The following is a 26754-nucleotide window of genomic DNA, read 5'->3' as shown; positions in this document are numbered from 1 at the left end:
GTAAATCATATTAATCATTGCATCTCGTAACATTCTGAGGTATAAAATAACAACACTGAGTTTAATCTATACTTTCAGAAATGATCCACAAGTAAACTCAAGTAAAGGTGGACTTAACATTACACTGATTGGTAGTAAACTTCAACATTAGAAACACTTTAAAGATTCATGCTATGGAATTTGAGACTGTAACACACACTTTTAAAAGCATGGTAAATACAACCCTTAAAAAAGCTGTCCTTCCACAGATTCTTAGAATTCAGTTTTGGCTCTTGCCTCAGACATACCTTACTATAATGTTCCTGGAACTGAGAAAACTGACATCCTAGCTAAAGATAATAGTATAGATCATCCTGAAACTGTGTAGTTTTTCAATCTAAGCATGTTTTTTTTTTTCTAATTATTTTGTTACTTTGTATAGAAAGTGACCTTGATGCAAGCAGGTGCTTGAATGTAGTCTTTTCGGCTCATGTTGCATAATTCCAGCATGTGCTGTGTCTTAATTTTTTGTTTCAGTAAAATGCTAAGAATTTAAAACCCTAAAATTATTTTTTTATATTATACTCTTTTATTTAAAAAAAAAATGTGCTAATCTAACTGCTTGTACAGTGTGTCCTGTGTCAGGGCAAACTAATATTTCTGATGACACAATTCGAAGGTGATTTGAGAAGCATGCAAGTTTCAGTCTCAAAGACGATGCCTCCTCTGGCCAACCATCTTTTGTAAACAAGAACATGCTGAAAGAAAAGTTGTAGCTGAAAATTTATGTTATACAGTTCAGAAACTATCAGACAGATAGTATACATAGTATAATCTAATCTTGCAGTATAATCTAAGTTCACAACTTAAGAATTTTATGATCTTCTGATAAAGTGATAGATTCATTACATAAATTAACATGATATATGAAAAATGTTTTAGGAAATTTAAATTTCTCACTAATGTGTGTTATGTTTCTTAAGGCAATTTATTGGACGTGAGTCGAGGTAGCAATGGCTACCAGAGGGGTAGCTCTCCGTGTTCTCTTCCGGGTAGCATTTCTCCTGATGGGAGTGTGGATGGAAGGCACAGTAGGCAGCCTTCACCTTCCAGATCAAATTTTCATGTCATCATACCTAATGCCCCTCATTCTCCTTCACCTGTAGTGAGTATTAATTTTGGGAATATCAAAGCATAAGGCTTTAAACAGTTTAATTACCAATTGGAAATTGAGCTCAAACTTGAAATAATTAATTTTTCACTGCTTATAATGTGAGATTATGCTCTTTTGATTATAAACTCTGAACCTTTTTGTTTAAAATTTTTAAAAACAGTATTTACTGACCATATCTTTTGTAAAATTATTTATTTCATTTTTATAATTTAAACCTTTTAATAACATTTGCATGACATAATATTTATATTCATAAGTATTAATACCTTATTAGAACATGATGATGTGGGAAACAACTGTAATGGAAAATTATAAAATCCATAAAGAAAAAGCATGTGCTAACTTAAATTTTTGTTTTATAAATTTTGTAATTTCTGCTATCATGAAATCGGACTTACATTTTCCTTAGAAATTGGTATTATGTTAGATCAGAATTGATTTTGAATGATTTGTAATTTATCAGTCATTTACTGCCATGATGCAGCAAAATCTTAGCTTATATTTGAAAGTAAGTATACAGTATTAAAAGATATGAAAATTTTATTTATTAAAAATTTTCCTTTGTAGAGTTATATGAAAAAATTAGGTTTAAATTTTATAGATTTTTTTCACTGACAGTATTGAAGCTATTTTCATTTCGTTAATTTAAAACATTTTACGTATCAAAGATCAGTATTTTACGTGTATCCATCTTTGTGAAATAACTTGTGTACGTATATTTGAATACAAAGTGCAGCTGCTTGTTCTAGTTCAACTTGTTAATCCTTTGATGCACGCAATATTATTTTTATAATATTTTAACATAAAAAACTCTAGAAATGAAATATAAGAGATAAATAATATATGAATTAAAGAAATGTAGTCTTGGCCAATGATCTGTGGTTGGTGGTCACCTTTGAAACCAGCACCTATCTAAGACTTTGAAACTTACTGAGATAGTGGAGGGCGGGACTGTGCATTTTTAATGAATGACGAGATTTGCGATTTTTTAAAAAATTTTATTTAAGAATTGCATTATGTGTAAATTTTTTACATTATTTTACAAAGTAAGTCATATGAAAAAATAGACATGTATGTCATTTTTTATAGCAGTGAAAACATGTAACCTGTGTAATAAGCACATTTGGGTAAAGGGTTTAAAAGAAACTCAGTAAAGTAAGGATAAAAAAACTAGGTGTTTTTTTATTTAATGTCAAAGAACAAGGATTTTTCATGAAACTGTTCAAACCATGTTTTGTCATTTTGATACATACATACACCAACATTGCATGTTTTGCACCTGTATCTGGTTCTTTGAGGCTTCTCCCTTGTGATTCAAAATGTACACAGCCAGGATTTGCATTTTACTGGCATATGTCCATCTTTCTTTTATCTTACTTTATCTGGAACATTAAGTTTGCGGTTCTTTATGTTAATGGGATAGGGCTTGAGTTTTTTGGATTTCCTACAAACCTTTCGTTTCCCATTCGTATTTAGTTTATTCCTATTTCATCCCAAAGTATTTATAAAATACTTTTAATTTAAATAAAACTTTTATGTGATTTCTATTTTTAATTAAAGCAAAATATATTTAGATTTCTATTTTAAATTAAAGCAAAATATATTTATATTATATTTGAACTACACAAAATAATTTATAAAATCACAATACTAGCATAGGAAACAAGCGTGTTGAGCTCGGAGAAAATTCTCTGAAAGTGTAAGACATTTTCTCTGGGCAGGTGCATTTATTGTTTAGTAATAAAATAACTGTGTGGTTTCACAGCCCCTTATCTAAATCCTGGTAAAAATAAACATTCCTATTTGAAGTGAAGAGCTCTGGTTTCAGAACGTGACCACTGAGCCTACAATGCTCCAGAGGCGTGGTGGTCTTGTTTTGAAACTACAAAGTAAAAGCCGTAAATATGCACGGATTGTTTATATATGCAGTTTAATTATTGCTATATTTCTATTGTTCATGATAGAAATGATGATGTGCAATCAGTAACTTTTGAAATATAAAGTTGTTTATGTTAATAAAAGGAAATTATTTTTAAAAGGCATCCGATTTGAAGTACTAAAAAATTTATATTTCTGCTGACATTTTGTGTTATTTAATCGTAACAATCGATTTTCACTCAAAAACTCTGGAAAGTAGAGATTGGGAAAATTTGAAAATTAGTTGTTTCAGGCCGCGACCACTATGGGTCAAGGAGTTAGTCTTTTAATATTTGATTTTTTTAAAGTTTGTTAATCCTAAATAAATTATTATTTTAATTTGGTTATACTGATTCAACTTATTTGCAGCAATATATGTAAAGCACATCTTTCAATATAGGCAGGAGACTTGATTTTCAGGCCTGTTCCTTCGAACCTAATTTTCAACATGTTTCTTCATATTTTCTCGTATTCCTATTTTTTTAGTTTTCGTATAACTTGGTTTAATATTTTGTTTCTTGTGCCCTGAATAATTTATGAAATTTATTGCTAGATAATATGAAAGAAGTTAATGAAAGGAAAAAAGTTAATTTTTCGATCAGATATGTCTAAAAATGTCGTCTTCAAGTTCTGTAACCATCAGGCAATGCTATGCATCTGACTTGGATCAGCCACTGAATTCAAAATAACAATGAGGCTATTTTTTGCATCAATAAATGGTGTTTTAACACTAATAGAGTTTCACGTGCTTCAGTAAAGAAGATTTAAGAGTTTGCCAATCATTTATTCTAGTTATGCCTGCAGTAAATTAATAAATAAACTAACTTATGTTCTTTTCAAAAATGTTACATAGAAAAATGACTTTTGTTGCCTTTTTAGCAAGCACATATAATACCTTTGCAGTGTGTGCAATTTTTCCAGTTTTGCACAGTAAAAGGATGATTTTCTTGAAAACATACACACACACACACCAAAAAAAGAAAAAAAAAATGTGACTTATGGAAAATTTTGATGTAAAATCAGCCACTGTTGTTAACAATTACACAAAATTAATTATAGTACTATTTTATTTACGAAGACGAATATTTTTTAAATGTGTATTTAAAAATTAATTACTGCATTTTTAGATATTGATTAGATACCATTTAAAATTTTTTATTATTTAAAAAAAATAGTTTCCCTTTGTATGTTTTTATTGATTAAAAATAATTTTTATTGCTGAGAAAATTTGTATTTCATAAAAAACGGGATTAACTGAAGTATTCATTCCAATTTACAATTTTATCATTAACTAATAAAAATGTTATTATAAATTATTGTGAACTGAATTACCAGTTAATAATAAGTTTATTTTTAAGTTATGCATATTCTTTATGTTTAGAACTGCCGTACTTCTCTTGGCACTACACCGATTGTTTCTGTGTCTACACCCAACAATGTGTCCAGTTATCCGTCCAATCTTTCTTTTAATTCAAGTATGTAAACTTATTGCATTTGAAAATAAAACTTTCAAGAATACTAATTAGAAATAAGTTTAGCACTTGAAATTTTCATTTATTTTAGAATTTGAAATAATACAAAGCTATATTTTATCATAACTTCATTCTTTTTTCTTGTGGGGGCAGGAGGAGGTAGTCATTTTTAAATATTCATTAATATAAATAAAACAGCAAGTAATATACATGAATGTGACTGTTATTTGTAATTTCAGTTGTTTAATTTTATGTTACAATATTATTGTATTCATAGGTTGTTTTTAAATTATTTATTCAAAACTATTTATTTAAGAGAAAAAAACATTTATCACATCAAATTTGATTCCAGAAATGATTTCTTTTATTGCCATTTTTTCTGCTTGTAATTAACTAACATACATTTCACAGATATACATTGTATGGATACTGAAGACATATTCTATAATTTTTCTCCTTCCTTTTCAACTTATCGTTTTAGGCTATAGCAAGAGTAATATCCTCAGATTTAATTTATATAACTGGAAAAAAAAATTACTTAATCTGATTTCTGAAATCTTTTATTGTGCTGTTGTTAAGATCTGTATTCAGAAGGTTTAGGCTATGGGGAAGGGTGATGTACCTGCAAAATGGGTATCTAGTAAAGATCTTTACAGGTGAACAGCAAAGCAATGACCAGAGTTTTACCATTCCATCTTACTGTCCGTAGAAAGTTGAGAAAGCAGACTTTCCTGGGATTGGATCAGCCTAGCAAGATTTATGGGGAGAGTTTAAAGAGCCCTAGAATTCAACTGAGTTTCTAGGCATTTTCCTGCGTGATACAGTGTTGAGGGAAAGTGGGCTAACGGTTAATTTCCTTAGCTGGAATAGCATTTTTTCTAATAATATAATCTTTTTTCTTGGGAATTGTACACACAAATGTTCCCTTGTTGACTTTGAGGCAATAAAATTAGTGTAGGAGGGGAATGCAAATAAATATGGTATATATGAGATTGTTATGCGAGAAATGAGTTTTATTTTGAAATTTAAAAGTTATACAATAAAGGGTTAAGTAATCAGACTTTTTTCTTATCTAATTAAGTGCCTCCCATTTTTTAAAACTTACTTTGCACCATAAAAGCACTTAATGTAATTTGATATAATGTTTTATTGTAGGTGACTTCCATTTGAGTCCTGAATTAGGGCTCAGTAGCAGCTTCTCATCTTCGGGTTTCTCACATACGTGGTCGGGCGCTGCAAATTTGAACAGGTACTTTTTTAATTTTCCTGAATTTTAAGACGTATCTTTCTTAAAACACTTATTTATGAATGGTATGTTCTTCTGGGCTAATATAATTTTGGTCTAAATTGGCATGCAGTATACTACATCAAGATTTTAATTTGGACTCAAAGAATGCACATTTTTAGAATTTTGCTTTAGAAAAGTTAGTCAGTTTGACAGTTTTTGATAATATGTGGGTGTCAAAAATGAGCCTTAAAAAATGTACTTTTGGTTTTATCGTAAAATAACCTATACAGGATTTTTTTTTTTTTTTTGTTTGTTTTGTGTGTGTGTGTGTGTGTCCTCTCTGGAATTTTGTTTTGTATTTTTTATCACTTTCTGTCTTGTAAATAGCAATTTTTTTTAAACTTATAATTTGCTTTTTTTACTAAACAATACTTAACTTTTCAGTTTTAGCAGTTCCTTTTTTAAACATGTAGAATGACGTTTTATTTTGTCTTCTCTTTTACTTTGTAGCTGTGAAAGAATAGACAGGGAAGACAATAGCTGCATTACATTTCCTTACTGCACATTAAAAATACTGCATGTAGTAACTTTTCAACAAACATCCGATTTGCACCTGTCATATGGGCGAAGACATCAAGTAGCCCAGGAAGAAATAATACGGTTTTCAAAATTATAACCTCAGCTTTTTTACCTCTTTTTCTTAATATTGCTTTTTGGTACAAAAAATGAAATTCACTTTCTTTTAGTTCAGTTCTTGTTTTTTAAATGCTTAAGTTTTGGTGGTTTAAAAGATTTAAGGAAGTAAATACAGTGGTATCTAAGTCTGCTTTGAAATACATGCCCCTTAGAAGAAAGAATTTTTGTTTGGTATGCCACACTTGTTTGGAATATAACTCGTGTTTGATGAATCATGACTGTGCACACTATACTTGTTCACCTGTTTCGAGACAATGCTGTGACTGCCCGTGAGTGTGAATATGCCTGTTGCTGCTATTCGGTGAACAACCTGTACTGTAGCTCTGAATTTTCAAATGATTTTGTGGGTTTTTATTTTTTATTTTATTTTGTAATTTTTGTTTACAACAAGTTTTACGAAAGTTTATGAGAAGGTGTATAAATGAAGAAAGTTGTTAGCATCACTAGTGAGATGAAAAAAAATTATTGAAAGTATGATGATGGCATGCATATCCAATATTTCGCTATTGCCTTGTATACTGAGTACAGTGGTATCTATGATTGTCTTAAACAGCAGTTTTCAAAGGACGCGCTAGTACCAAAGGACTTTCAAAGGACCACAGGGTATACCCAGAATATTGTGGGTATACCCTGTGGTATTCCAGAAAAATATATATCCAGGTATAAAAATACTTATAGTTACTGTATTATGCCATTTTATAATGGATATACTGCTGTTTTTGGCAACACATCATTATTATATTAATTAACATTAATTTTTGTTTCATAGAGCAGCCGATTAAGTTTATACCTCTTTTCAAAAACTTCAGACTGCCTGTGATGTTGGACCAAAAGATACAAGAACAGCAAAATTTCAAGATGCAGACATTTATTCAATGACAATAAGAAACTATGACATAAAATCACATATGCTGGACTATTTTTGGAAGGAAATCATAAATTTTCTCAGTGTCTCATAAATTTCATTATAATACCTCATTTACTGAAGTCATAAATAATATATATGCTAATATTAGTATTGGCAGAAGAACATCTCAAATCAAACTATTTTTCTCATTGGCAGAAGGTGTTCTCAAACTCAGATCAAGGAAAATGAATAAATAAGCATTTGGCTAATAAAATAGAATGACATCATGATTACTTGAAACACAAAAGACTGGAAGTGCATTTTTCTGGTTTAATTCCAGCACAGCCATCTGGTCTACAATCAAGCCTTTGCAAACACATGTAGAGAACTTAGGTTGAATGACTCTACAGGCTTTGCTCAAACAGTAATTTAGTTCAGTACGCCAACACCATACTCCTGTAATAATCCCTTTTTACTGTTTGTACCATAGACTTGAGTTGACAATCAGTATATATATGTGATCTGCTGGCAGTGGATGTGGAATATTACTTATTTTAAAAGTATTGGAAGTGGATTTTATGCACATATTACTTGTGTTCAGGTAAATATACTCAAATGAAATGGATAGTCTTCTCTAAAAAAAGCATGATATTGAAAAATCAGACTCTGGAAATGAGCAAAATTGCAACCTGTTGTTGTTACATATGGCAAAATTGCAAGCTACTTGCAAGTAGTATAATTGAAGTTATTGAAGAATCAAACAAGAAGAATCAGCTTTTTATTTTTAAATTTTGCTGGACTAATTTCGATGGTTTAACTACAGTCCTGAAAACTTAAGAAATATAGTGCTGATTCTTATTGCTTGATTCTCCAATAACCATTATTTGGCATGTTATTTTAACCCAAATAATAGAGGTTATTTAAACTTTGATTTCACTTAGACTGGAAGTGAGGCTCGTCCTTTGCTGTTGTGTTCTTTATGTTGATGTAAAATGGCAAAAAAATCACTATTTCCTAGTAAATTCCAAACATTTTAAAACTATGCATTGTAATTTCCAAAAGAAATCCAAGTTTCTTCAAGAGTTCTTTTGTTTTTGGTAATGCTTCTTAGTGAGTCTAGAACTGATAGAAAAAATATGAAAGCTCATATTTTAAGTGAATCATTTATTTTCCCTGCATACAAAACAATGGTCATAGAAATGTTAGAAAATGAAGCAGTAATGAAATTAAAGTAAGATTCCTCTGTACAATAGTACACAGGCATATAATAGAAGTTCACAGGCATATAATAGAAATGTCTTCTGATATTGAGGAAAATGTTTTCAGTAATAAACACCAGTATTCAAATTTTCTCTTGCAGCTTGCTGAGTCAACACACACTACCGATAAAGCACAACTCTTAGCATGTGTTTGTTTTATCAATAAAAATCAAATTGTAAACCTTCTCCTTTTTTTTTTTTTTTTTTTTTTTTTTAAAGAATTAAGTGTATGTACAAAACGTGAGGACATTTTAAATATTTTGAATGCCTATCTTGATAAGTGGGAGGTAACATGGAAGTCATGTGTAGGCATTAGTACGGATAAAACTTTTCTATGGTAGGCTGTGCTAAGGGCCGTATTATCTTTTGTAAAAAATCTGTTGTGGATACCACGACTTCCTTGAACGACCTATTAAATTATACACATTTTTTGCTGCACTTTATTTAACCCTTTAAGTGCCGAGCTAAAGTCCTTGTGCAAAGAATAATGGGCTAGTTTGATGAATTTTCTAAGGTATAGAAAAAAGCTTCTAAGAACCAAACAATGATATTTATTAAATTCAAAAAGCAACATACTACGGAATAATGAAAGAATAAAGTAATGCCAATTGTATTTCAATATTTATTGAAAATCATGTGAATAAATAATGTCAATATAAACCGTATTAATTCTTTTGCAATGAATTTATTTTCAATTCTTTTGCCAGGAATTTAGACCATTTATAACATGTTATAAATTTATTTTAAGATAAAATTCTCATGCAGTGCAAACAGTAAGGCATTATCAGACACTCCGTTAGCACTTTTCACAAGTTTTGTGAGCATCAAATATATCGTAATTGGGCACTCAAAAGGTTAAGCTCATTTTCTTGAATTTTTCTAACTTAATTAACTTTTTCTTCAAAGTAAGTTAAAAATGACATCAAAAATCACAAATTTTGAATTAATTATTTGAAATTAAGTATCTCGGTTAATTTTTGTCATATGATAGTCAAACTTCTTATAATTTTATATTATCATAACAAGTATAAAACTTTCCTGACTACAGTAACTATGAGATGACATTAAAAGTTAGATTTCGTTATCTATCAAAAATTAATTTTTTTTTAAATTTGATATTTTCCAAACATGAATATTTTTCTCATTTAATTATTTATAAATTGAAAGTATGTGATTCGGAAAAATGATTGCAAAAATAAAGGCTGGGTAAGGGAGTAGGTATATATTATATTGTTACGAAATGTGCAGACGTGGTGAGATGGCTTCCCCGCAAAGCAGTTTTAGGGTTGCCATAAAATGGCAAGGGAAGATAGGGTTTCCACATTTGGTGAAAAATCTCCCATTTGGCGACAAAATTAGCAATATACCATGGACAGATGAAGAACCTTCTGGAACGAATTCTTACCGGTTTAGCTCAGAATGTTCTCGAACACAAGCCGAAAGCTATATAAACACTGCTGGTCCGCAGAAGTGTGAGAGTGTCTCGTCTAGCGAGTCATTCCGTGCGGAGTCGATCGAGTTGACAGCCGGGCAGCGAGTGCCGAGTGGGTCATCGAGTGCACCGAAGGAGTCTGTTAGTGTATCACGGTTAGTGCATCGTCGAGAGAGCGTGTTGAGCTCCGGGAATGACTGAACCGAAGAGTCGGGAGCTATGTTCATGTGTTATCAAGTGCATCGCGAGTTGTAGCGTGGAGAGTCTCGAGAGTACGGGGAGTTTCGAGAACGACCAAGCAGAGTCAGGAGTTATACTCTGGTGCTTTGCAGAAAGCTGTCTCCACCGTTATTGCCTGACAGTGTGAAGGCTGTGTCTCTGATTGTTCCAGCGTGTTTATAGTAGATCTTCGATGACTGTAAAAAGTGTTGTTGGAGCTGTTCTGATTAATATTGGCTAAATAAAGTGTGTTTCGATACTTCATCAAATGTCGTCGTTATTCACTCCAAATGTAAAACCCTGTACAAACGTGAAGGAAAAAATAACGCAACAACTGGTGTAAGGAAAAAAAATAATAATAATAATAACAATATATTCCCACATTTCTTTGGTATTGCTGATTGCAATAAAAGGGAGGAGTACAGCTAGATGTTGCAGAAATTTCATTTACAAAATTTCACCATTCTATGGCTATTCATGATTTATGTGAAATACATACATATGTATATACATCATAAAAAATCCATTTTACAATCTGTTTTGGAAAAAAAGAGTCCTTTATTCTGTATGTACAGATGTCATACTGTCATGCAAAAAAATTGTCTAAATGGATTCAGGAATAGTCAAAATGGATATTTCCGTTGAAATTTTTCTTCACTTTGTGCAAGGAAATGTAAAACAAAATGAGAGTTATGTTAAATGTGTTATCATAACTCAATGTTTTCTCCACAGGGAGACCATGAAAGCAAAAACACAGGGACAAAAATAAAGAAAATTTTTAGATAAGTTTTTCAGTTGGTAAACTTTATTAAAATAAGACTTGTCAAATCGTGTTTATTAGAAAAGCTTTGCATCAGTATTGTTTCACAATAGTTGCTTTTACACTCTGAGGTGAACTGACTGTCAAGGGGAAAATGCTTGCCAGTGTACACAAGCTACAACAAGAATTTCTTGTGTTTTTTGAAGAGATAAAACGTTTACATTTATGTAACCTCTGTTGGTGCTGATTTTGATTACCAGTTCCAGTATTTGCCCAATATACATCAACAGCTAATTATTTTGAATACTAGCTTGCAAGGGAAAGGGGAAAAAATATTTTCACATCCACTGACAAAATGAAAATATTTCACAGAAAACTACATATTTGAGAAAGAAAAGCTGTTGAATTTAATTTGGAAATGTTTCCACTCAGAACATTTGCATAAATGAAAAACTTTCATTAATAGTTAATCATTTAACAAATTTAGAAGAAAAATTGGTCTCTTTCACTTAACAAAGTATTGATTGAATTAAAAACCCATTCGTGGAAACTTAAGTATTTTGGTTTAACATTAATAGAAGAAAAGCTGTCAGCTATATACAATGATCATGTCACGATTGAACTTAAGGAATTGTCTCTTGAAATCTTTTGGATTTCTACAAAAGAAGAATATGTGTCAACATCTAAAAAAAATAATTAACATTTTACTACAGTTTTCAACATAATATTTGTGTGAATTAGGATTTTTTACCCTCATCTCAATTAAGTGTAAAAAGAGAAGGATTCTTCAATATATTGACGAGGAAATGAAATTTTGCTTGTCTATATCATTTCTCTAAATACAAGAATGAATAAACTTTAGATATGTTTCAATTTATTTTTATCACATTTTTTTTCTGTAATATTTGACTTCATTATTATAACATGTTTCTCAGAAATGTGTACCCTGAAAAATGCACCCCAACAAGAAAGTTTCAGAACCACGGGTGTAAACTAAAAATGCTATTAAATCGGCTAGCATTGCAAAGAGAAAGAAATTCATTATTAAGCAAAGAGCAGAGATGTTAGAACATACTGAAAAATTTCTTTCAATCTAGATAGCAGAAAAGCATTATGTGAAGTACAGTATTTATGCACAGTACATATTTCAATCACTGTATATTTATTTTAGTATTAAACAGTGTTATAATAATAACAACAAAAATTTTTATAAGAACAGATTATTTATTTTCGCTTGTTTGTTACTGGAAAAGTTTATTTGGTATAACATCCAAGGAGCTGGGGTGGATTAATGATGTATACTAAAGTACCACTGTTTCACACTATAGAAGGGATGTTTCAAAAGTTCTAGGCTTTCATCACTATTACAATATAATATTTCAACATAATCCCCATTTAATTGGAGACACTTATTCCAAGGAAAAACTAATTTTTAAGTCATCTTCAAAGAAAATTTTTGGAAAAAAAAAAAAAAAAAAAAAAACTTATTTATGGCACTATTTTAAAGCACTTATTTATGGTATGGTTAAACTCTCAAATCGAATGTCCTGTAAAGGTTTTTTCAAATTTGGGAATACTATACTTCTCTTGGGCATTGTAAATATTTCGGAAGCTTTCACATCTTATTTTACGAAAAGAAAATGATTGCCCATCTCAGCTTCCTTGGTTGCAAAAACAGGGCTACAAAAAATTTACACCTTATACAAAAAAAAAAAGAAGGTTAACAGTTATACCTCTCGATCTACTGGACCGATTTGTTGAAATTTAACTTTCATTTTCCATGTCTCGAAACCGCGACTTAGGATATATATTAAATTTATTATATTGTTCTAACATAGGTATTTTGATACAAAATCTGACTTCATCTGAAACAACATACTTTTTTTTTCCTCTCTCTCCTTCGCCCCTCCCGACATTACGACTTAAATTACACCAAAGTGCCAAACTTTGTAAAAATTGCTCAAGGAATTTTTAAAAAATTGTCAAAATTTCAGCTCTTCCGTCTTAATATAAATTGGTATATATTTATTAATATCTCTTTCTTTATTAAACTTACTTGATTCTTCATTTGACATTTCAGTATTAAGTTCATTCGAAATAAAATTCGCCCATTTTTTATTTATTTTTAAAATTTGTATTTAAAATAAATTTTATAAATTTTTGAAAAAATGTTGAATTAAAAAACATAAAATTTATTACCTATAAAATTTTACCATTATCTTACAGTAGATGTATTTCTTAGCACACCTGCAAATTTGCATATTGGCATTTTGAAATCTGGCATATTTGTTATAAGCGATGATAATGCCAAATGTGGTTTACACACTTTGTTAAAATTATTTGAAAGTAATAAACGGTGATCTTTTTTTCCACTCGTGTACAATGAAAAAAAGGGAAGAAAACTAGGTTGCTATAAATTAAGAAGTTCACCAAGTGAATTATTCTTAGTGCAAACTGAAAAAAATGCTCCAAGATAAATTTTTTCATTTCTCCATAATTTCTCACCAAAAATTACAATTTGTATTAGGTTGTTGTCTTGTTTATATTATATGGAATAATGGTTGCCAGAGCCTACTCTGAAGAAAGGCTGGACTTCTACTTTCCATCCACAATTTTGAGGGAAAGCACCCCGGGGTGAATCCGGGGTCTACCACCCCTCTCGCCTTCCACCAATCCACACAAAAGGACTTTCGGCTCACCGCATATTTAGAGTGCCGCCATGCTGCACCAACACTATACATTTACAAACGTCCATGTCTTCTCTAGGATTCGAATCTGAGCCCTTCAGTATCATAAATAAGCTCCCCTAAGCACTATACCATCTGAGTAACACAAAATTTAATATCTAGGCATAATTTGAGCCATAGAATCAAAATATGGAAAAAAAATTGGTATGTTAATTCAGAAAAGTTCTGTTTTGTGTCAAAATATTTATGTTAGAATTATGCAATATATAAATCTAATACAGTACAAGTCCGTAATCCGGACATCCATTATCCGGAATGATCTATAATCCGGATCTCAAAGCCACAAACTTACGCATGTGCTTAAGCCAGTAAAGCGTTTACACGTGCGTGCTTCCGTTACTGAAGAAAATGACAGAGAGGTTATTGAAAATGAAAAAATTTCGATTAACAAGTTAGTTGGTATTCTCGACACAGCAATTACAGGATTTGAACAGTGAAACTTTGTAACTGAACAAGAAATTATGTCTGTTTAAAGAATAGAGAATTAACCATTTGAGTCTGGCGCGTGCTTCATTTGACGTATGCCAAAAATACGGCGCAGCGCGACAGCGCTTCTCTTGTTTTGTATCGAGAATGCGAAGACACTGCTGTTGGTTAGTATACTTGAAAAAAAAATTATTGAAATATTCAATTAGTTTCGCATCAGGAGGAAGGGCATGCTTTGGTGCAGGTACTTCAGAAAAAGTATTCAATTCGTTCGAAAAAATTTTATCCACAGGTAAAAACTCGTCAATAATATCGTCATCGGAGGTATTTGCAGTTACTTCATCATCATCACTGCTATCACTAATAACTCGTAATCACTTAGAACGAATGATGATGTCACTTCCACTATCACTTTCAAGGTCATTACTATACCTTCATTATCACTTCTCATAACATAGTCACTTTCAAATGAATCAGAACTTGACATGTTTTATTTCGTAATTATCAGTATAACACTTGGTAAAAAAATGAAAACAATTTCCAATTCCTATAAAACAACTGCTACTGATATCACTACAACTGCTCTCAATAATTGTGTAAAGTATACTAACCAACAGCAGCGTCTTCACATTCTCGATACAAAACAAGAGAAGCGCTGTTGCACTGCGTCGTATTTTTGGCATACGACAAGTGAAGCGCGATAGCACTTCGCCAGACCCAAACGATTAAAGTATTAGCACAAAAACCGAAGCAACTTGAACAACTTACATCGAAAGAAATGTTTAATAAATTAGACAAATAAGTATTAAACTTGTTTTTGTAAATTTTGATACCCTTTAGATCATAATTGCTCTTTATTTCATAAATTATGGTTTCATATTTTTAATTGTATAATTTCTGCATGCCATCTTACCCGATTTAAATTGATGATCTATAAACCGGAAAAAACCCTAATCCGGAATCGCCGAAATCCCGATGAGTCCGGATTACAGACTTTGTACTGTATATATTCTAAGTCACACTTTTAAGACATGGAAAACGCAAGTTAAATTTCAAAAATTGGTCCAATAGAACGGGAGATATAAAACTGCCCCTCGTTTGTTGTGCAAGGTGTACCTGTATCAGTCAAACAATTGAATTGAATTAAACAATATTGCAGAGGATAGCTGCATAAACATTTCAAAAACGTGCTGCTCGCTGATAGTATTTTATTAAGTTTTAGGAATTTAACTAAAACTGAATTCTTAGAACTTTAACCTTTTATGTATAAATGGAATATATGTAAACCTTTTATGTATAAGATAATAGTTAAACCATCTTTTTTCTCCTGTTTAAATATGTAAAGATGACTAAAAATATGAAATTTAGAATGTAAGAGATTATTTTCAGAAAAATACATATAAATTTCTTGCAGTTAATTCTCCAGTTTAGGTTCTGTCCAATTTAAATATTTTGAGAAGCATAGTAAATCTTCTGTTTAAACATAAAGGAAGACTTAATGTGCTTGCTCACTTGTCTCTGTGATTCCCCCCCCCCCAAAAATAACATATTTTATAAAGTGTGTTTCTATCATTGAAGTTGTAAGTATCAGTTTTATAATTTTTATCAAGCAGAATTTATGTTTTTATTATCTCGTATGATTTTGAGTAAGTATGTAGTAACTTTGAAATATAGAATTAAAGAGCAGCATCTTAAAGAAGATAATATGTATATTCTATGCAAAATTACTTATGCTCTGAAGAATAACTCGTTCATATGTAGAATTTTTAGAAGGTAATTTGCTGAGCTCTGAAGACAATGAGGATTTAAACAGCTATTAAATATGCTGAATTTTTCCCTGGTATGTAATTATTTAAGTAAAAATTCTATAAATTTATTTTCAGTTGTATAAATTTTCAGTCAATGTGTAAGATTATCGTTTTGTAACTGGAACTGCTTTTTCTGATTTAAATTGTCTTCGGAAGGCTCTTGTGCATGTGTTACTTGAAGCGACAAGACAAAGTAAAAATTTAACTGGTTAGAAAGTTAAAATAAAAGTTATGAAGCATTATAGTTATATTAAACATTTAATATCATGTATAATAAGTATAATTTTTTCTATTAACCCTTTCCAAATAAAAAAATATCCCTCACAGATAGCTAGCTGCCTTGTATACAGTTGATGATGTAATAAAAAGGAGTTTGCCATTTATGAAAATGGTTATTTCATACCCTTTGTGGTGTAAAAGTAAGCATTAATAACTGTTGCAAATATACTTTGTAATAAATATCCAATGCAAGTACAGCTGTAATCTGTTTTAAAAAGAAAGTGAAATAAGTGATAAGAAAGAGAAATGAGTATAGTATATCAGCATTGACATTATAGAGCCTAAAATATTTGTTTTTATTTATTTAAATATGTAGAATTAAATTGTTTTCTAAGGCTAATATTTTATGTTTGCAGTAACAATTCAATTCACATTGGAGGAAGTCCAATGCCCCATCTGACCTTGAGTTCTAGCGGCTCTCAGTTATCTCCTTTGTCCATGAGGATCAAAAGTGAGCCATGCACGTCACCTGGACATCGGCCACCTTCTGTGCATGGAAACATTTCTCCCTGTCAAGGCCTCACTCATTCAGCTTCACCTTCGCCAGATCCACCTACCCTGGAATATGAAGGTAGTCTTGGAAAACGTCAGAAACTCAGTTCGGACAGTTGGGGGACATAGTGTTGCACCTGCCGTGTAAAAACAGCACATGTGCTGTGCTAAACCGTATCTAGTTTTATGAATGTATATATATATATATAAATATGTAACTACATAAAACTGTGCAAGTCTTACATCCAGTGTTCTTGCTTTTTGTCCCACCTTGAAGTACTGTAGCTGTCTTTATACTTAAAAATGTGCACAAATGATTTTATAACCTGCAATTTGTGACACACTTATTCTTCTATTTAAAAAACATTTTATTAGAAGATAATGGACAATCACAAGTTAATGTACTTTATTTTTAAGAGTGCCTCGCAGAGCGGCAAATACGAGTTGAAAAAAGCTGGATTTGTACATAACTTGATAGAATTTTTAATTCCCTTTTCAGTATATTTTAAATTGTCCTTGATATGCACTTAGAAATGAGGGTTGTTACAGTAGAAATATAGGTACATTGAAGTCCAATGCATAAATTGCAGAATTGGTTATGCAGGTTCATTCCTAAAAGAAAATTAGTGGAATTGCACATAAATATTCTGTTGTAATATTCAAACAGAATGAAGTTTAGTGCATTATTAGTGCTGTACAAGAGTGGAATTGCACATATTGTGTCCCCTTAGAAATACATAAATGTCCAGCCTAGTCAGTTACAGTATGCAGATTGCGTAAATATTTGTGACTTATGTAGCTTAGTTTTGTTTTATGCTGCAGTAAGTTTTAATGAGAGCTGGTTATGCATTTCCCCCCCCTTTTAAAATCTTGGTATTTAATATCAAAAACTCAGTATCAAAGATGCTTTATTTTGGAATTTCAGTTCTTAAGACGCTTCATTGAGCTGTTCACTGATAGAAAGATAAAAATTCTTTAAGCCTTAAATGTATTTTTTAAATAACTGGAAAAAAAAATCATTTAATGAACATTTTAACTTTTTTTTATTTCACTTAAAAAAGTATGTATCAGTATGAGTGCAAGTAATTTGTTACATCCACTGTTAAACAAATTTAGCTACACTGTAAGAAACTAAGATTATTTAATATATTTAATAGAATATTAAAATAATTATTATACTAAGATTATTGTTATTGGTGCTCAGAACATGGTAAAAAGTTTAGCCCCATTTTAATGCATTCTTGGTACCAATAATCAAAATCTTCACAAAATAATTGTTTCACTGTGTTATGTCAAGTGTGTACAGTAATCAGAGTTCCTTAAAAAATTTTAAAGTGCATATTGTATATCTGTTGCCTAAAATTGGCTTTAAAAAATATCAGTTTTGCTGCTAATAACTGCATAGCTGCCAGTGTTTTTATATGGAAACATTTATAAAAATAATATTTAAATGAATTATTTTTTAGTTATACATATAACTGATTTGTATCAGTGACTGAGTGAAACTGATTTTAACAATATTTCAATGAAATATAGCATATTATAATTTGTTATAAATGATTCCTGATTTCTTTTTAATTTGAAAAGCCACAGAAAGCTATGAAATTGCAGAACTAATATGAATGTATTAAGAAGTAAACTGGATGAAGTTATACCCTGGAAATAAACTAAAAGTAGACTATTCACTAACCAACTTTTTTTTTAATTTCATAAATTTTATGAAAATTACTATTTTTTTTTTTTTTAATGTGAAGTCTATTTTTTAACTTTTTATTCTTTTTTTTATTATTTTGATTAAAAGTTTAAAAACTCGGTATCAAAGATTGGGAAAAAGTTTTGTAGGTTGGTAGTTATTCCCAAATTTCGATATTTAAATTTTTGGCAGATATTTGGGTTACTATCTGAATTCATCCATTTTACCACATCAGAAATCAGTTCTTTTATTGCATTCTGGGTTTTATTAATGGGATTAATCATCATATGAGCTGTAATAAAGGCATACTATTAATGGGATTAATCATCACATGAGCTGTAATAAAAGCATACTTGGTTTCAATAATTTTGATTTGACAGTTTAACTAATAGAGTAATTAAGACACAATAACACGCTGAACAAATACTAATTCAGAAGTCAAACAACAAAAATCAGTGTTATATTCTCAAAATTTTCACAGTCTGTGAAAATTTTGAGGTCTGTGAAAATTTTGAGAATATAACACTGATTTTTGTTGTTTGACTTCTGAATAGAGTAATATTATGTTAATTAAAATTAATGTAATACACTAGTTTAGTAAAAATGCATGAAAATTAAATTTGGCAAAACATGTTCCTTTATTTTTTTTAATGTAATATATGCTGCAGTACTACTAGGAGGGCAATGCAGATCTTTGTTTCACAAATCATATTTCTATTTGGGAAAGAAATTAAAAAAACCTGTTGTGATCCACGTTCCCTAAAATGATATACTTTATCTGCTTAAAATGATGTTGCCTACTCTGACTAGCTAAAGTGACCTGGCCTTTTTTGAATATATGGGTATGGGTTTGTTGATTCTAAGGAAGCTTTTAATAATAATACAGGGTCATAAAAAAAAAGGATGCCTAGATTGTAAAGTCCACTAATCAAGTTATCATCATGTTAGGGTCTACGATGCTTTATCACAAGTCCTGTCGATCTTAAATCTTATCAGTGTTCTTAGCTTACTTCTGCTGTATGAAGCCCATTGAGGTAAGATATTTCTAGCAAATTAATGTGGAATTAATTTCTTTTAACCTGTATTGGTTCATAAGATTTGAATCTTGCCTTTCATTTCTTATGGTAAATCACTTGTCTAATGTCTTTTATTCAACTTTTCCCATCATATCTTTTACCATCCTCCTTCTATCAATTTTCTGTAACTGGCATACTTAATATGTAACTTTTACTACTGCTGTTTCTTTTTCTTTTCTTTTTTAGTCACTGGAAGTTGTAGTTTAAAAAAAAAAAAAAAAAAAAGTGGGGGGGATATAATAGGAGTTACAGTTGACTAATATTGGAGCAATGTGTTTTTATAGTTTAGGCATTCCTTTTAAATGACCCATGATATACTATGTTAATAAAATTCCTTAATGTAATGAAAATTCGAGAATTATAAGTAATTTATTTCATGTCTGTTTTTATGGATTTTTTTATGATTATTTTATTGTTTGACAAGTTCACTGCTACCTGTATATTAGCTAACTTTACATTAAAAAATAAATTTGTAATGTCACTTTGTAATTATTCAGTTGCATGAAAATGTGATATGTATTTTAATTTCCTTAATTATTGTTGATATTTTTGACTGGTGACCATTGAAGTGGTCACTGACTGAGTATAGTGAATGAACTTGCATTGCTACAAACTTCAATGTATGTGTTTTTTCAAACTTCTGCAATGATTCCATCAGGGCTTAATTTCTAAAATTAAAAGTGCTAATGGCAGGTGAACAGTAATAACTAAATGAATGACAAATAGTTAGATCAAAATTTTAAATTAGTTTAAATTTAAAACATTGGAGCCTTTCTCATTTGAGATTGTAGCTGGAATTGCAGTTTTATTTTAAAACCTGAGAAGTATTGGAAGCAAACTCTGACTGAATTTAAAACCTCAGATTCCCTAATGTGTATGGCTTTTGAAGAGTATATTCATTTGCTGACTTATGATTTATGAACTTACGTGGTTTGTTTCCCATTCATAAAATTAAGAATGCAGTATAATTTCTCTTTAGACTGGCTAAAAAATGAACTCAAATGATTTCTAAAAATCCAAATTTAAAATGTGAATAGGAATGAGGAAAATAGAGTAATTCATATAGATGAGTTATTGAGATATTTCAAAATTTTGGAAAAGTGACTGCTAAAGAGGTTTTGCTTTTAGATCATTAATAATCAAACAATGTTGAATATCGTAATTTTCTTCAACTGAGTAATATATTTTATTGTTCTTTGCAATAAAATCTGTAGTATATCCCTGTGATCAGTTTTGAAATTTTAATGGATGAATAATTTTCTTGTGGCTATTTGTCTTAAGCATAGGCAAAAAATCCTGCAAATGTTCAACGTTAGAATTACACCGCATAATGCATATCTACCAACTTTTAAATATTTTCATATTATTTTACAAAATTAGCTATAATCAGTAAAGATTTTTCGATTAAAATTTTATTTGATGCCTTGAAAATTACAATATCAACCAGTTATCATTCCATTATAGTTAGAAGTCTTTTAATTTTTTGTGACATTGATTACATGTTAAAATTCTATTGATAGTCTAAATATTAGTTATAAATTTCATACAGTCATAAAATAGTTAACTAAATTCATACTCTTATGTTAAGTTTATGTATGTAACCTAAATCTTAACTTCATGTTTTATTTTACCAAAATGGCTCGGTTCAATTTAATTTTATTGGCATATTTTGTATCTATATGCTTAAAGAAATAAGTAAGTCCATCAATCTGCATTTAATATATGAATTGAAAACTTTAATTGAAAAAATTACTTTAAATTAGATATCAAAATTTAATAATTTAAATCAGTTTAATGTTTAATTTCAAATAAGGAAGTACTACAAAAATTGTTGACAAAGTACAAAGAATTTGATGTTCTGTCAAAGTAATGAATGAAAAATTATTTATCACTCCTATTAAACCTCTGGCTGCTCATCCCACGGGCATGTGTTTTTCTTCCTTTATTGAGGAGTGCATCCCGTTTTTTTCCCGTTTAACCACTGAAATAAATTACATGCAGTATAGACATTTAATTTACGCTTTGGTCAACAGATATCGTTAATTGTCCACAAAATTGCGGCTTTTAAAGGCACGCTCAAACTTCACTTTTTCCTTACGAAAATGGCTGCTAGAAAACATTCAGCGATTATCTTGATTATTTAATTAAATTATTAATTAGAATTATTGATTATTAATTAAATTTTTTGAATCTGGTGCAAAGACTGTGAAGTTTGTCTTTGCCTTGAACCCTGTTTTGAACTCTGTCATACTAAACTGCATTTCTAAGATATTTTTCTTTTTTAGTGCTTTGTATTTTCTTAAATTTCATATATTTTACTTTTCTATATTATGCAATACATTCTATATTAACAATAAAACATTCAGCAATTATCTTAATTATTTAATTAAATTATTGAATTATTAATTAAAATTATTGATTATTAATTAGATTTTTTGAATCTGGTGCAAAGACTGTGAAGTTGGTCTTTGCCTTGAACACTGTTTTGAACTCTATCATACTAAACTGCATTTCTAAGATATTTTTTCCTTAGTGCTTTATATTTTCTTAAATTTCATATATTTTACTTTTCTATATTATGCAATAAATAGAAATTAACTGTAATTCGATTGAAATTTTTTTAAAATTTTTTTTTGGGTGATAACATCTGAAATGGTTTTTCTGGCAACTTAGTTTCTCATGATAAAAATCTATACAAAAAAAAAAATTTTCTAGAAAGGAAAAATGCATTTTTCAATTCTCCAATATATATAGTTTTAAAATATGCAAGAAAAAAAAAATATATATATATATTACACAATTTTTGAAGCGATTTCGGTCCACAAATTGAGCAGTCAGAGGGCTAATCAGTTTGCCTGTAATATATATAAGTCATGTTACAGTGTTATATAAGTCATGTTACAGTGCAGGAATCTGACTAATGTTTTTGATGAATTTACTGATTGTATGGAAAAATTTTGCTAATATACTATTTTCTTTTATTCCCAAGGTAGTAAGTAGGTAAGATAATGTATTATCTGTAAGTGTGAGATGTAAGTAGGAATTTGAGTATTAATCATTGACTACCATGGCAGTGAAGGAAGTCTTTATATCATTTTATGAATTTTTTCACAAGGAAAACTTGCCATTTAAAACTTCATGAAAATTAATTTCACATTGAATTGGTATTTGTTATGAATTTCAATCTCCAGTATCCCAAACAACTAGATTCCATGCTTGATACATTTTAAAAAATGTCCTTTCAATGGATGTATCCTAAAATTTTATTTTATTTAGTGAGGTCCATGTGTCATTGTTTTTCCTAAACATATCGATTTGTTATTTGGTTGACACGTTGAGCGCGGCGCCGAATTTGCTGTCCTTCCCATTCAGCCGGCAGCGAGCTAAGCCATAAAGCTAAGCTGTATTTTGTTTAGAATGTTTCAATACATTTCATTAAAACTAAACTTGATCACATTTCATTGAGACTATATTTATTTTTTAACTTTAATACTTTCGGTCCTGCAGACCGACGCCAGCCAAACGAAAATTCCAGTGCCGGTCCCCAGGGACCAATGACGGCCACACGGAAAGTTCACTGCCAGTCCCTAGGGACCAGCGCCACGCTCAATGAGTTAAAAATCAAAATCTATGGAATATTAGAAACAAAGCATTTGAAAATTCATTTAATTTATCCCTTATGTCTTAGGATGAACTTGTCTATATAATATATAGTTAGTAAGGCCAAGGTAGTAAATTTTTTTATATTACTCGGGCACATAAAAAGAAAATATATTTTCTTTAGACTACTTTGCACAGCAAGAGATTGTTCATAGAATTCTAGTACTTGTATGTCTGATGGCACATATTCTTGCCAGCCATTGACCAGATTGTACTTAGTGTAAAATTTTGCATGTCTGGGTATGCAGATGATGAGAAAACAAAGTGTACTGTTTTTGCTGTTGGATGGTGTTCTTTAGAAATATGTTGCAAATTTACACTTTTTAATATATATATATACACACACACATATATCAAAATATAGATTATTATTCATATATGTTGTTTAGTGATGAAGGCTGAAATTTTAAGTGAGAAAGTAGACAAAGATACATTTGTATGATATAAAAGTCTATTGACATGCAATCTATATTTTGTTGTAAATTTATAATTTGAATATGTTCAGATGTGAATATTAGCATATATTTTTCCTGTGTGATACTTTGAGCATTAAAACTGATTTAATGCATGGATACAGGTAACAAACTGCAACATTTTTTGTCATGTATTTATTTATCGTTTATCACATACCATACAGATGTTCTATTGTATAAAAAAAAATATAGTTATATATGTTCGTATGTAGTTTTAAAATAGTAGCATGTATTGTGAAGTTCAATGGACTGTTTGCTCAAAGAAATTGTAGTTTTATAAAGTCACAAAGTATTTTGTTACTTGCTCGTGCCATGGATGACACTTTGTGTTAAATTCTTCTGCAGATATAATTAGCATTTGTATTAAATTACCAGAGTATACATTTATGTGGCTGGTTTTCAGCCAAAAGACACCACTGAAGAATTTTCGAGTTTAGAGAGCCAACAGTGATAACCAGAAAATAAAGGACTACTTTTAAGTTAACACTGTCTGCTGTTAAAGGTGTGTAAAATGCTAATGTTCTATGCTAAAAGTTTAAAAAAGCACTAATGGTTAATTTTTATTTTAACATTTGGACCAATTAAAAGCAACATGTTAAAGTAAAAAAAAAAAAAAAAAACCAATGAATCCTAAATTCTTTAAAAACGTATTTCTATGCATGAAAATTCTCAACAACTGTGAACTGAAAAAGAATGTTTTGATTTCTGGTGTAGTTTCTGTAAATGGTAACTTATATATACGTTGTTATGTTGTATGTTTTTAAAATGTTAATATGCACAAAGGTACTTCTGATTACATGTTCCCTAGTTTTGTTATGAGCCTGTATAGTTGAAGCAAAAATGTATTTGTTTTATTGTGTTGAGTGCCATATATATATATATACATATATAAGAGATGTTGATGTTTATTGTAAAAATGTTGCCACTTAAAAATGAGAAGCTAAATCTGCACATCATGTAAAAGTGTATTGTTGAATTTGTCTCATTGCACATTCAATAGCAAACTGTGTATGTAAACACTACTCTGCTGTAAAATTAATCGCTTTGGAAGTTTATGTGTCAAATTTCAATTAATGTTGTGAATCAAAATTCCTCTTTCTAAACTCAGGGTCTGTTTTCTCAAAATTTAAAAGTTGAATCAAAAAATCAAATATTTAATTTAAATTGCTGTAAATTTATATACCATACCATAAAGTGTACTTTATGTTCACATTGTGCGTAAAAAGTGACATGTTGCATAAAAAAAGCTTTCTTTGTGCTGTGGGTGCATGTTAAATAGATGTATGGTAAATACATAGCAAGTAAAGTAAATCAGCTGTACACTTACACTGTAATTGCACCAACAGTAGTTTTGTTTTTGGATGCTCAGTTGTATGTTAATGAAATAAAACGTTATTCAAAATTAGACTGGATGTTTTGCATTAAATAACTTTACTACTGCAAAACAAGATTCAGAACCAACAGATTTATAGTGAAAGTACAGAAAAAACAAGGAATATGTATTGGGTGCAGAGAAGCGAGCAAATTAAATCAATAAATGTAGTTAATTTACATATCTCTGAATGTTTATAAGAAGAATATTTTGTTCTCTTTGTCTTTTATTATTTGAACTAAAAAAAATCCATGTAGAACAATCTATGACAGAGACAATCTGTGAAAAGTCCAAAAGCTAATCTGTATCTTTTAACATTTTACACTCCGCAGAACATTGTTTCTCATGGAAGAATGACACAATGTCTTTCAGCTGCCAAACTCGCTCGAAAACACATCCTGCACCATGCCACCTTATTTTCGTGTAAAACAGTATATCAGAGTATCAGATTGCACGGACTGAAGAAAATCCCAAAATTGCCTGTGAGCAAGCCCACGAGATCAAATAGTATTTACACAGAGCATCTTGATGTATAACACAATATAGAAAAACAACATTGTTCCTGGGATAGGTTTGATTAAAGAGTACAAGAAATCCAGATTTTTTCCTGTCATATTTGGTGCTCCAACAGTTGTAATATTACATATATTTATTACAGGCACTTTCAAGTTAAAAGTCCATCCTAAAATTCACAAAAAAATATCACATCCCGTTGTAGTTCCCTTTAAAGAACACATGCACACCACTTCCTCTGTAATTTCAGTTACCATCAACACCTCTTATAAATACAGTCAAAGGTCATTAATTCGAACACCCATAATCCGGAATGATCTATAATCCGGACCTCAAAGCTACAAATTTTCTGCGTATGCGTCGCGTTCACCCATGCGCACAGGCGTTTACGAGTGCGCATAAGACCTTTACGGCTGCGAATATGTTTGTGCGCATGCGCGTTTCATGTGTAATGGACAGTATAAGCTAAGCTAAAATTATCTAATTCAGTTAATGTTGCAGATTGCGTTGTTCCTTAATCTTCGAATTGGATCCGGCTTATTATTTTTTGCAGAGCAATTTCATAAAAGTAAGCTTGAACTTTCGATTATGTCAAATAGAATTTCCGATATATATTTACTAATATGTAATTTGTATCTACAAAGCGAAAGTGTGTTTTGAAATCTGAAATCTGTTTATCAATTTCATGCTGCGGATTGGAAGTTGATCTGTCAGCACTATCCTTATCTTCAGGGCAGATGTTTTTATTTTATTTGGCTTATAATTCCTTACTAAGTGTAGTATTTCATCTCGATGTACTACTCCGTCTTTGATATGATTTAAATCAAGTTCCTCGTCATTATAATTCGCTTCCGATAGTGAAGAAAGTGACCCAGAGGTTATTGAAAACGAAAACATTTCGTGGGTATTCTCAACACAGCAATTATAAGACTTGAACAGCGGAACTTTGTAACTAAACAAGAAATTATATCTGTTTAATAGAATTAAAGAGAAAGTATTATCACATGAAACGAAGCAACTTACATTGAAAGAAATGTTTAATAAAGTAAACAAATAAATATTAAGCTTTTTCTTTTTGTAAATTTTGATACCCTTTAGATCATAATTGTTCTCTATTTCATAAATTATGATTTCATATTTTTAATTTTGTAATTTCTGCATGCCATCTTACCAGATTTAAACTGATGATCTATAATGCGGAAAAATCGATAATCCGGAATCACCGAAGTCCC

The 26754-nt window shown here is 30.2% G+C and overlaps 1 protein-coding gene across 7 annotated transcripts in view; it reads left to right on the top strand.

Annotated features, from left to right (window-relative positions):
* The window catches only part of LOC118190309 (myocyte-specific enhancer factor 2-like), a 148917-nt gene extending 123873 nt beyond the window's left edge, over positions 1-25044 (top strand). For 6 of the 7 annotated variants that reach the window (XM_035361002.2, XM_035361005.2, XM_035361006.2 and 3 more), the window contains 4 exons: positions 963-1144; positions 4452-4545; positions 5698-5791; positions 16600-25044. In XM_035361002.2, coding sequence (XP_035216893.1) covers positions 963-1144; positions 4452-4545; positions 5698-5791; positions 16600-16864 — 635 coding nt within the window. In that variant the 3' untranslated portion in view covers positions 16865-25044. Of the gene's footprint in view, positions 1-962; positions 1145-4451; positions 4546-5697; positions 5792-6280; positions 8778-16599 lie in introns of those variants that run through there. The other variant, XM_035361008.2, reaches the window with a different exon arrangement.
* Positions 25045-26754: the final 1710 nt, after the last annotated feature.

Source organism: Stegodyphus dumicola, chromosome 9 (genome assembly GCF_044657685.1).
Source record: "Stegodyphus dumicola isolate Sdum_Otavi_A_Nest chromosome 9, ASM4465768v1".
In the NCBI taxonomy this organism is placed as follows: Eukaryota; Metazoa; Arthropoda; class Arachnida; order Araneae; family Eresidae; genus Stegodyphus; species Stegodyphus dumicola.
The sequence above is the reverse complement of the archived record's forward strand: the minus strand, read 5'-3'. Positions and strand labels throughout refer to the sequence as shown.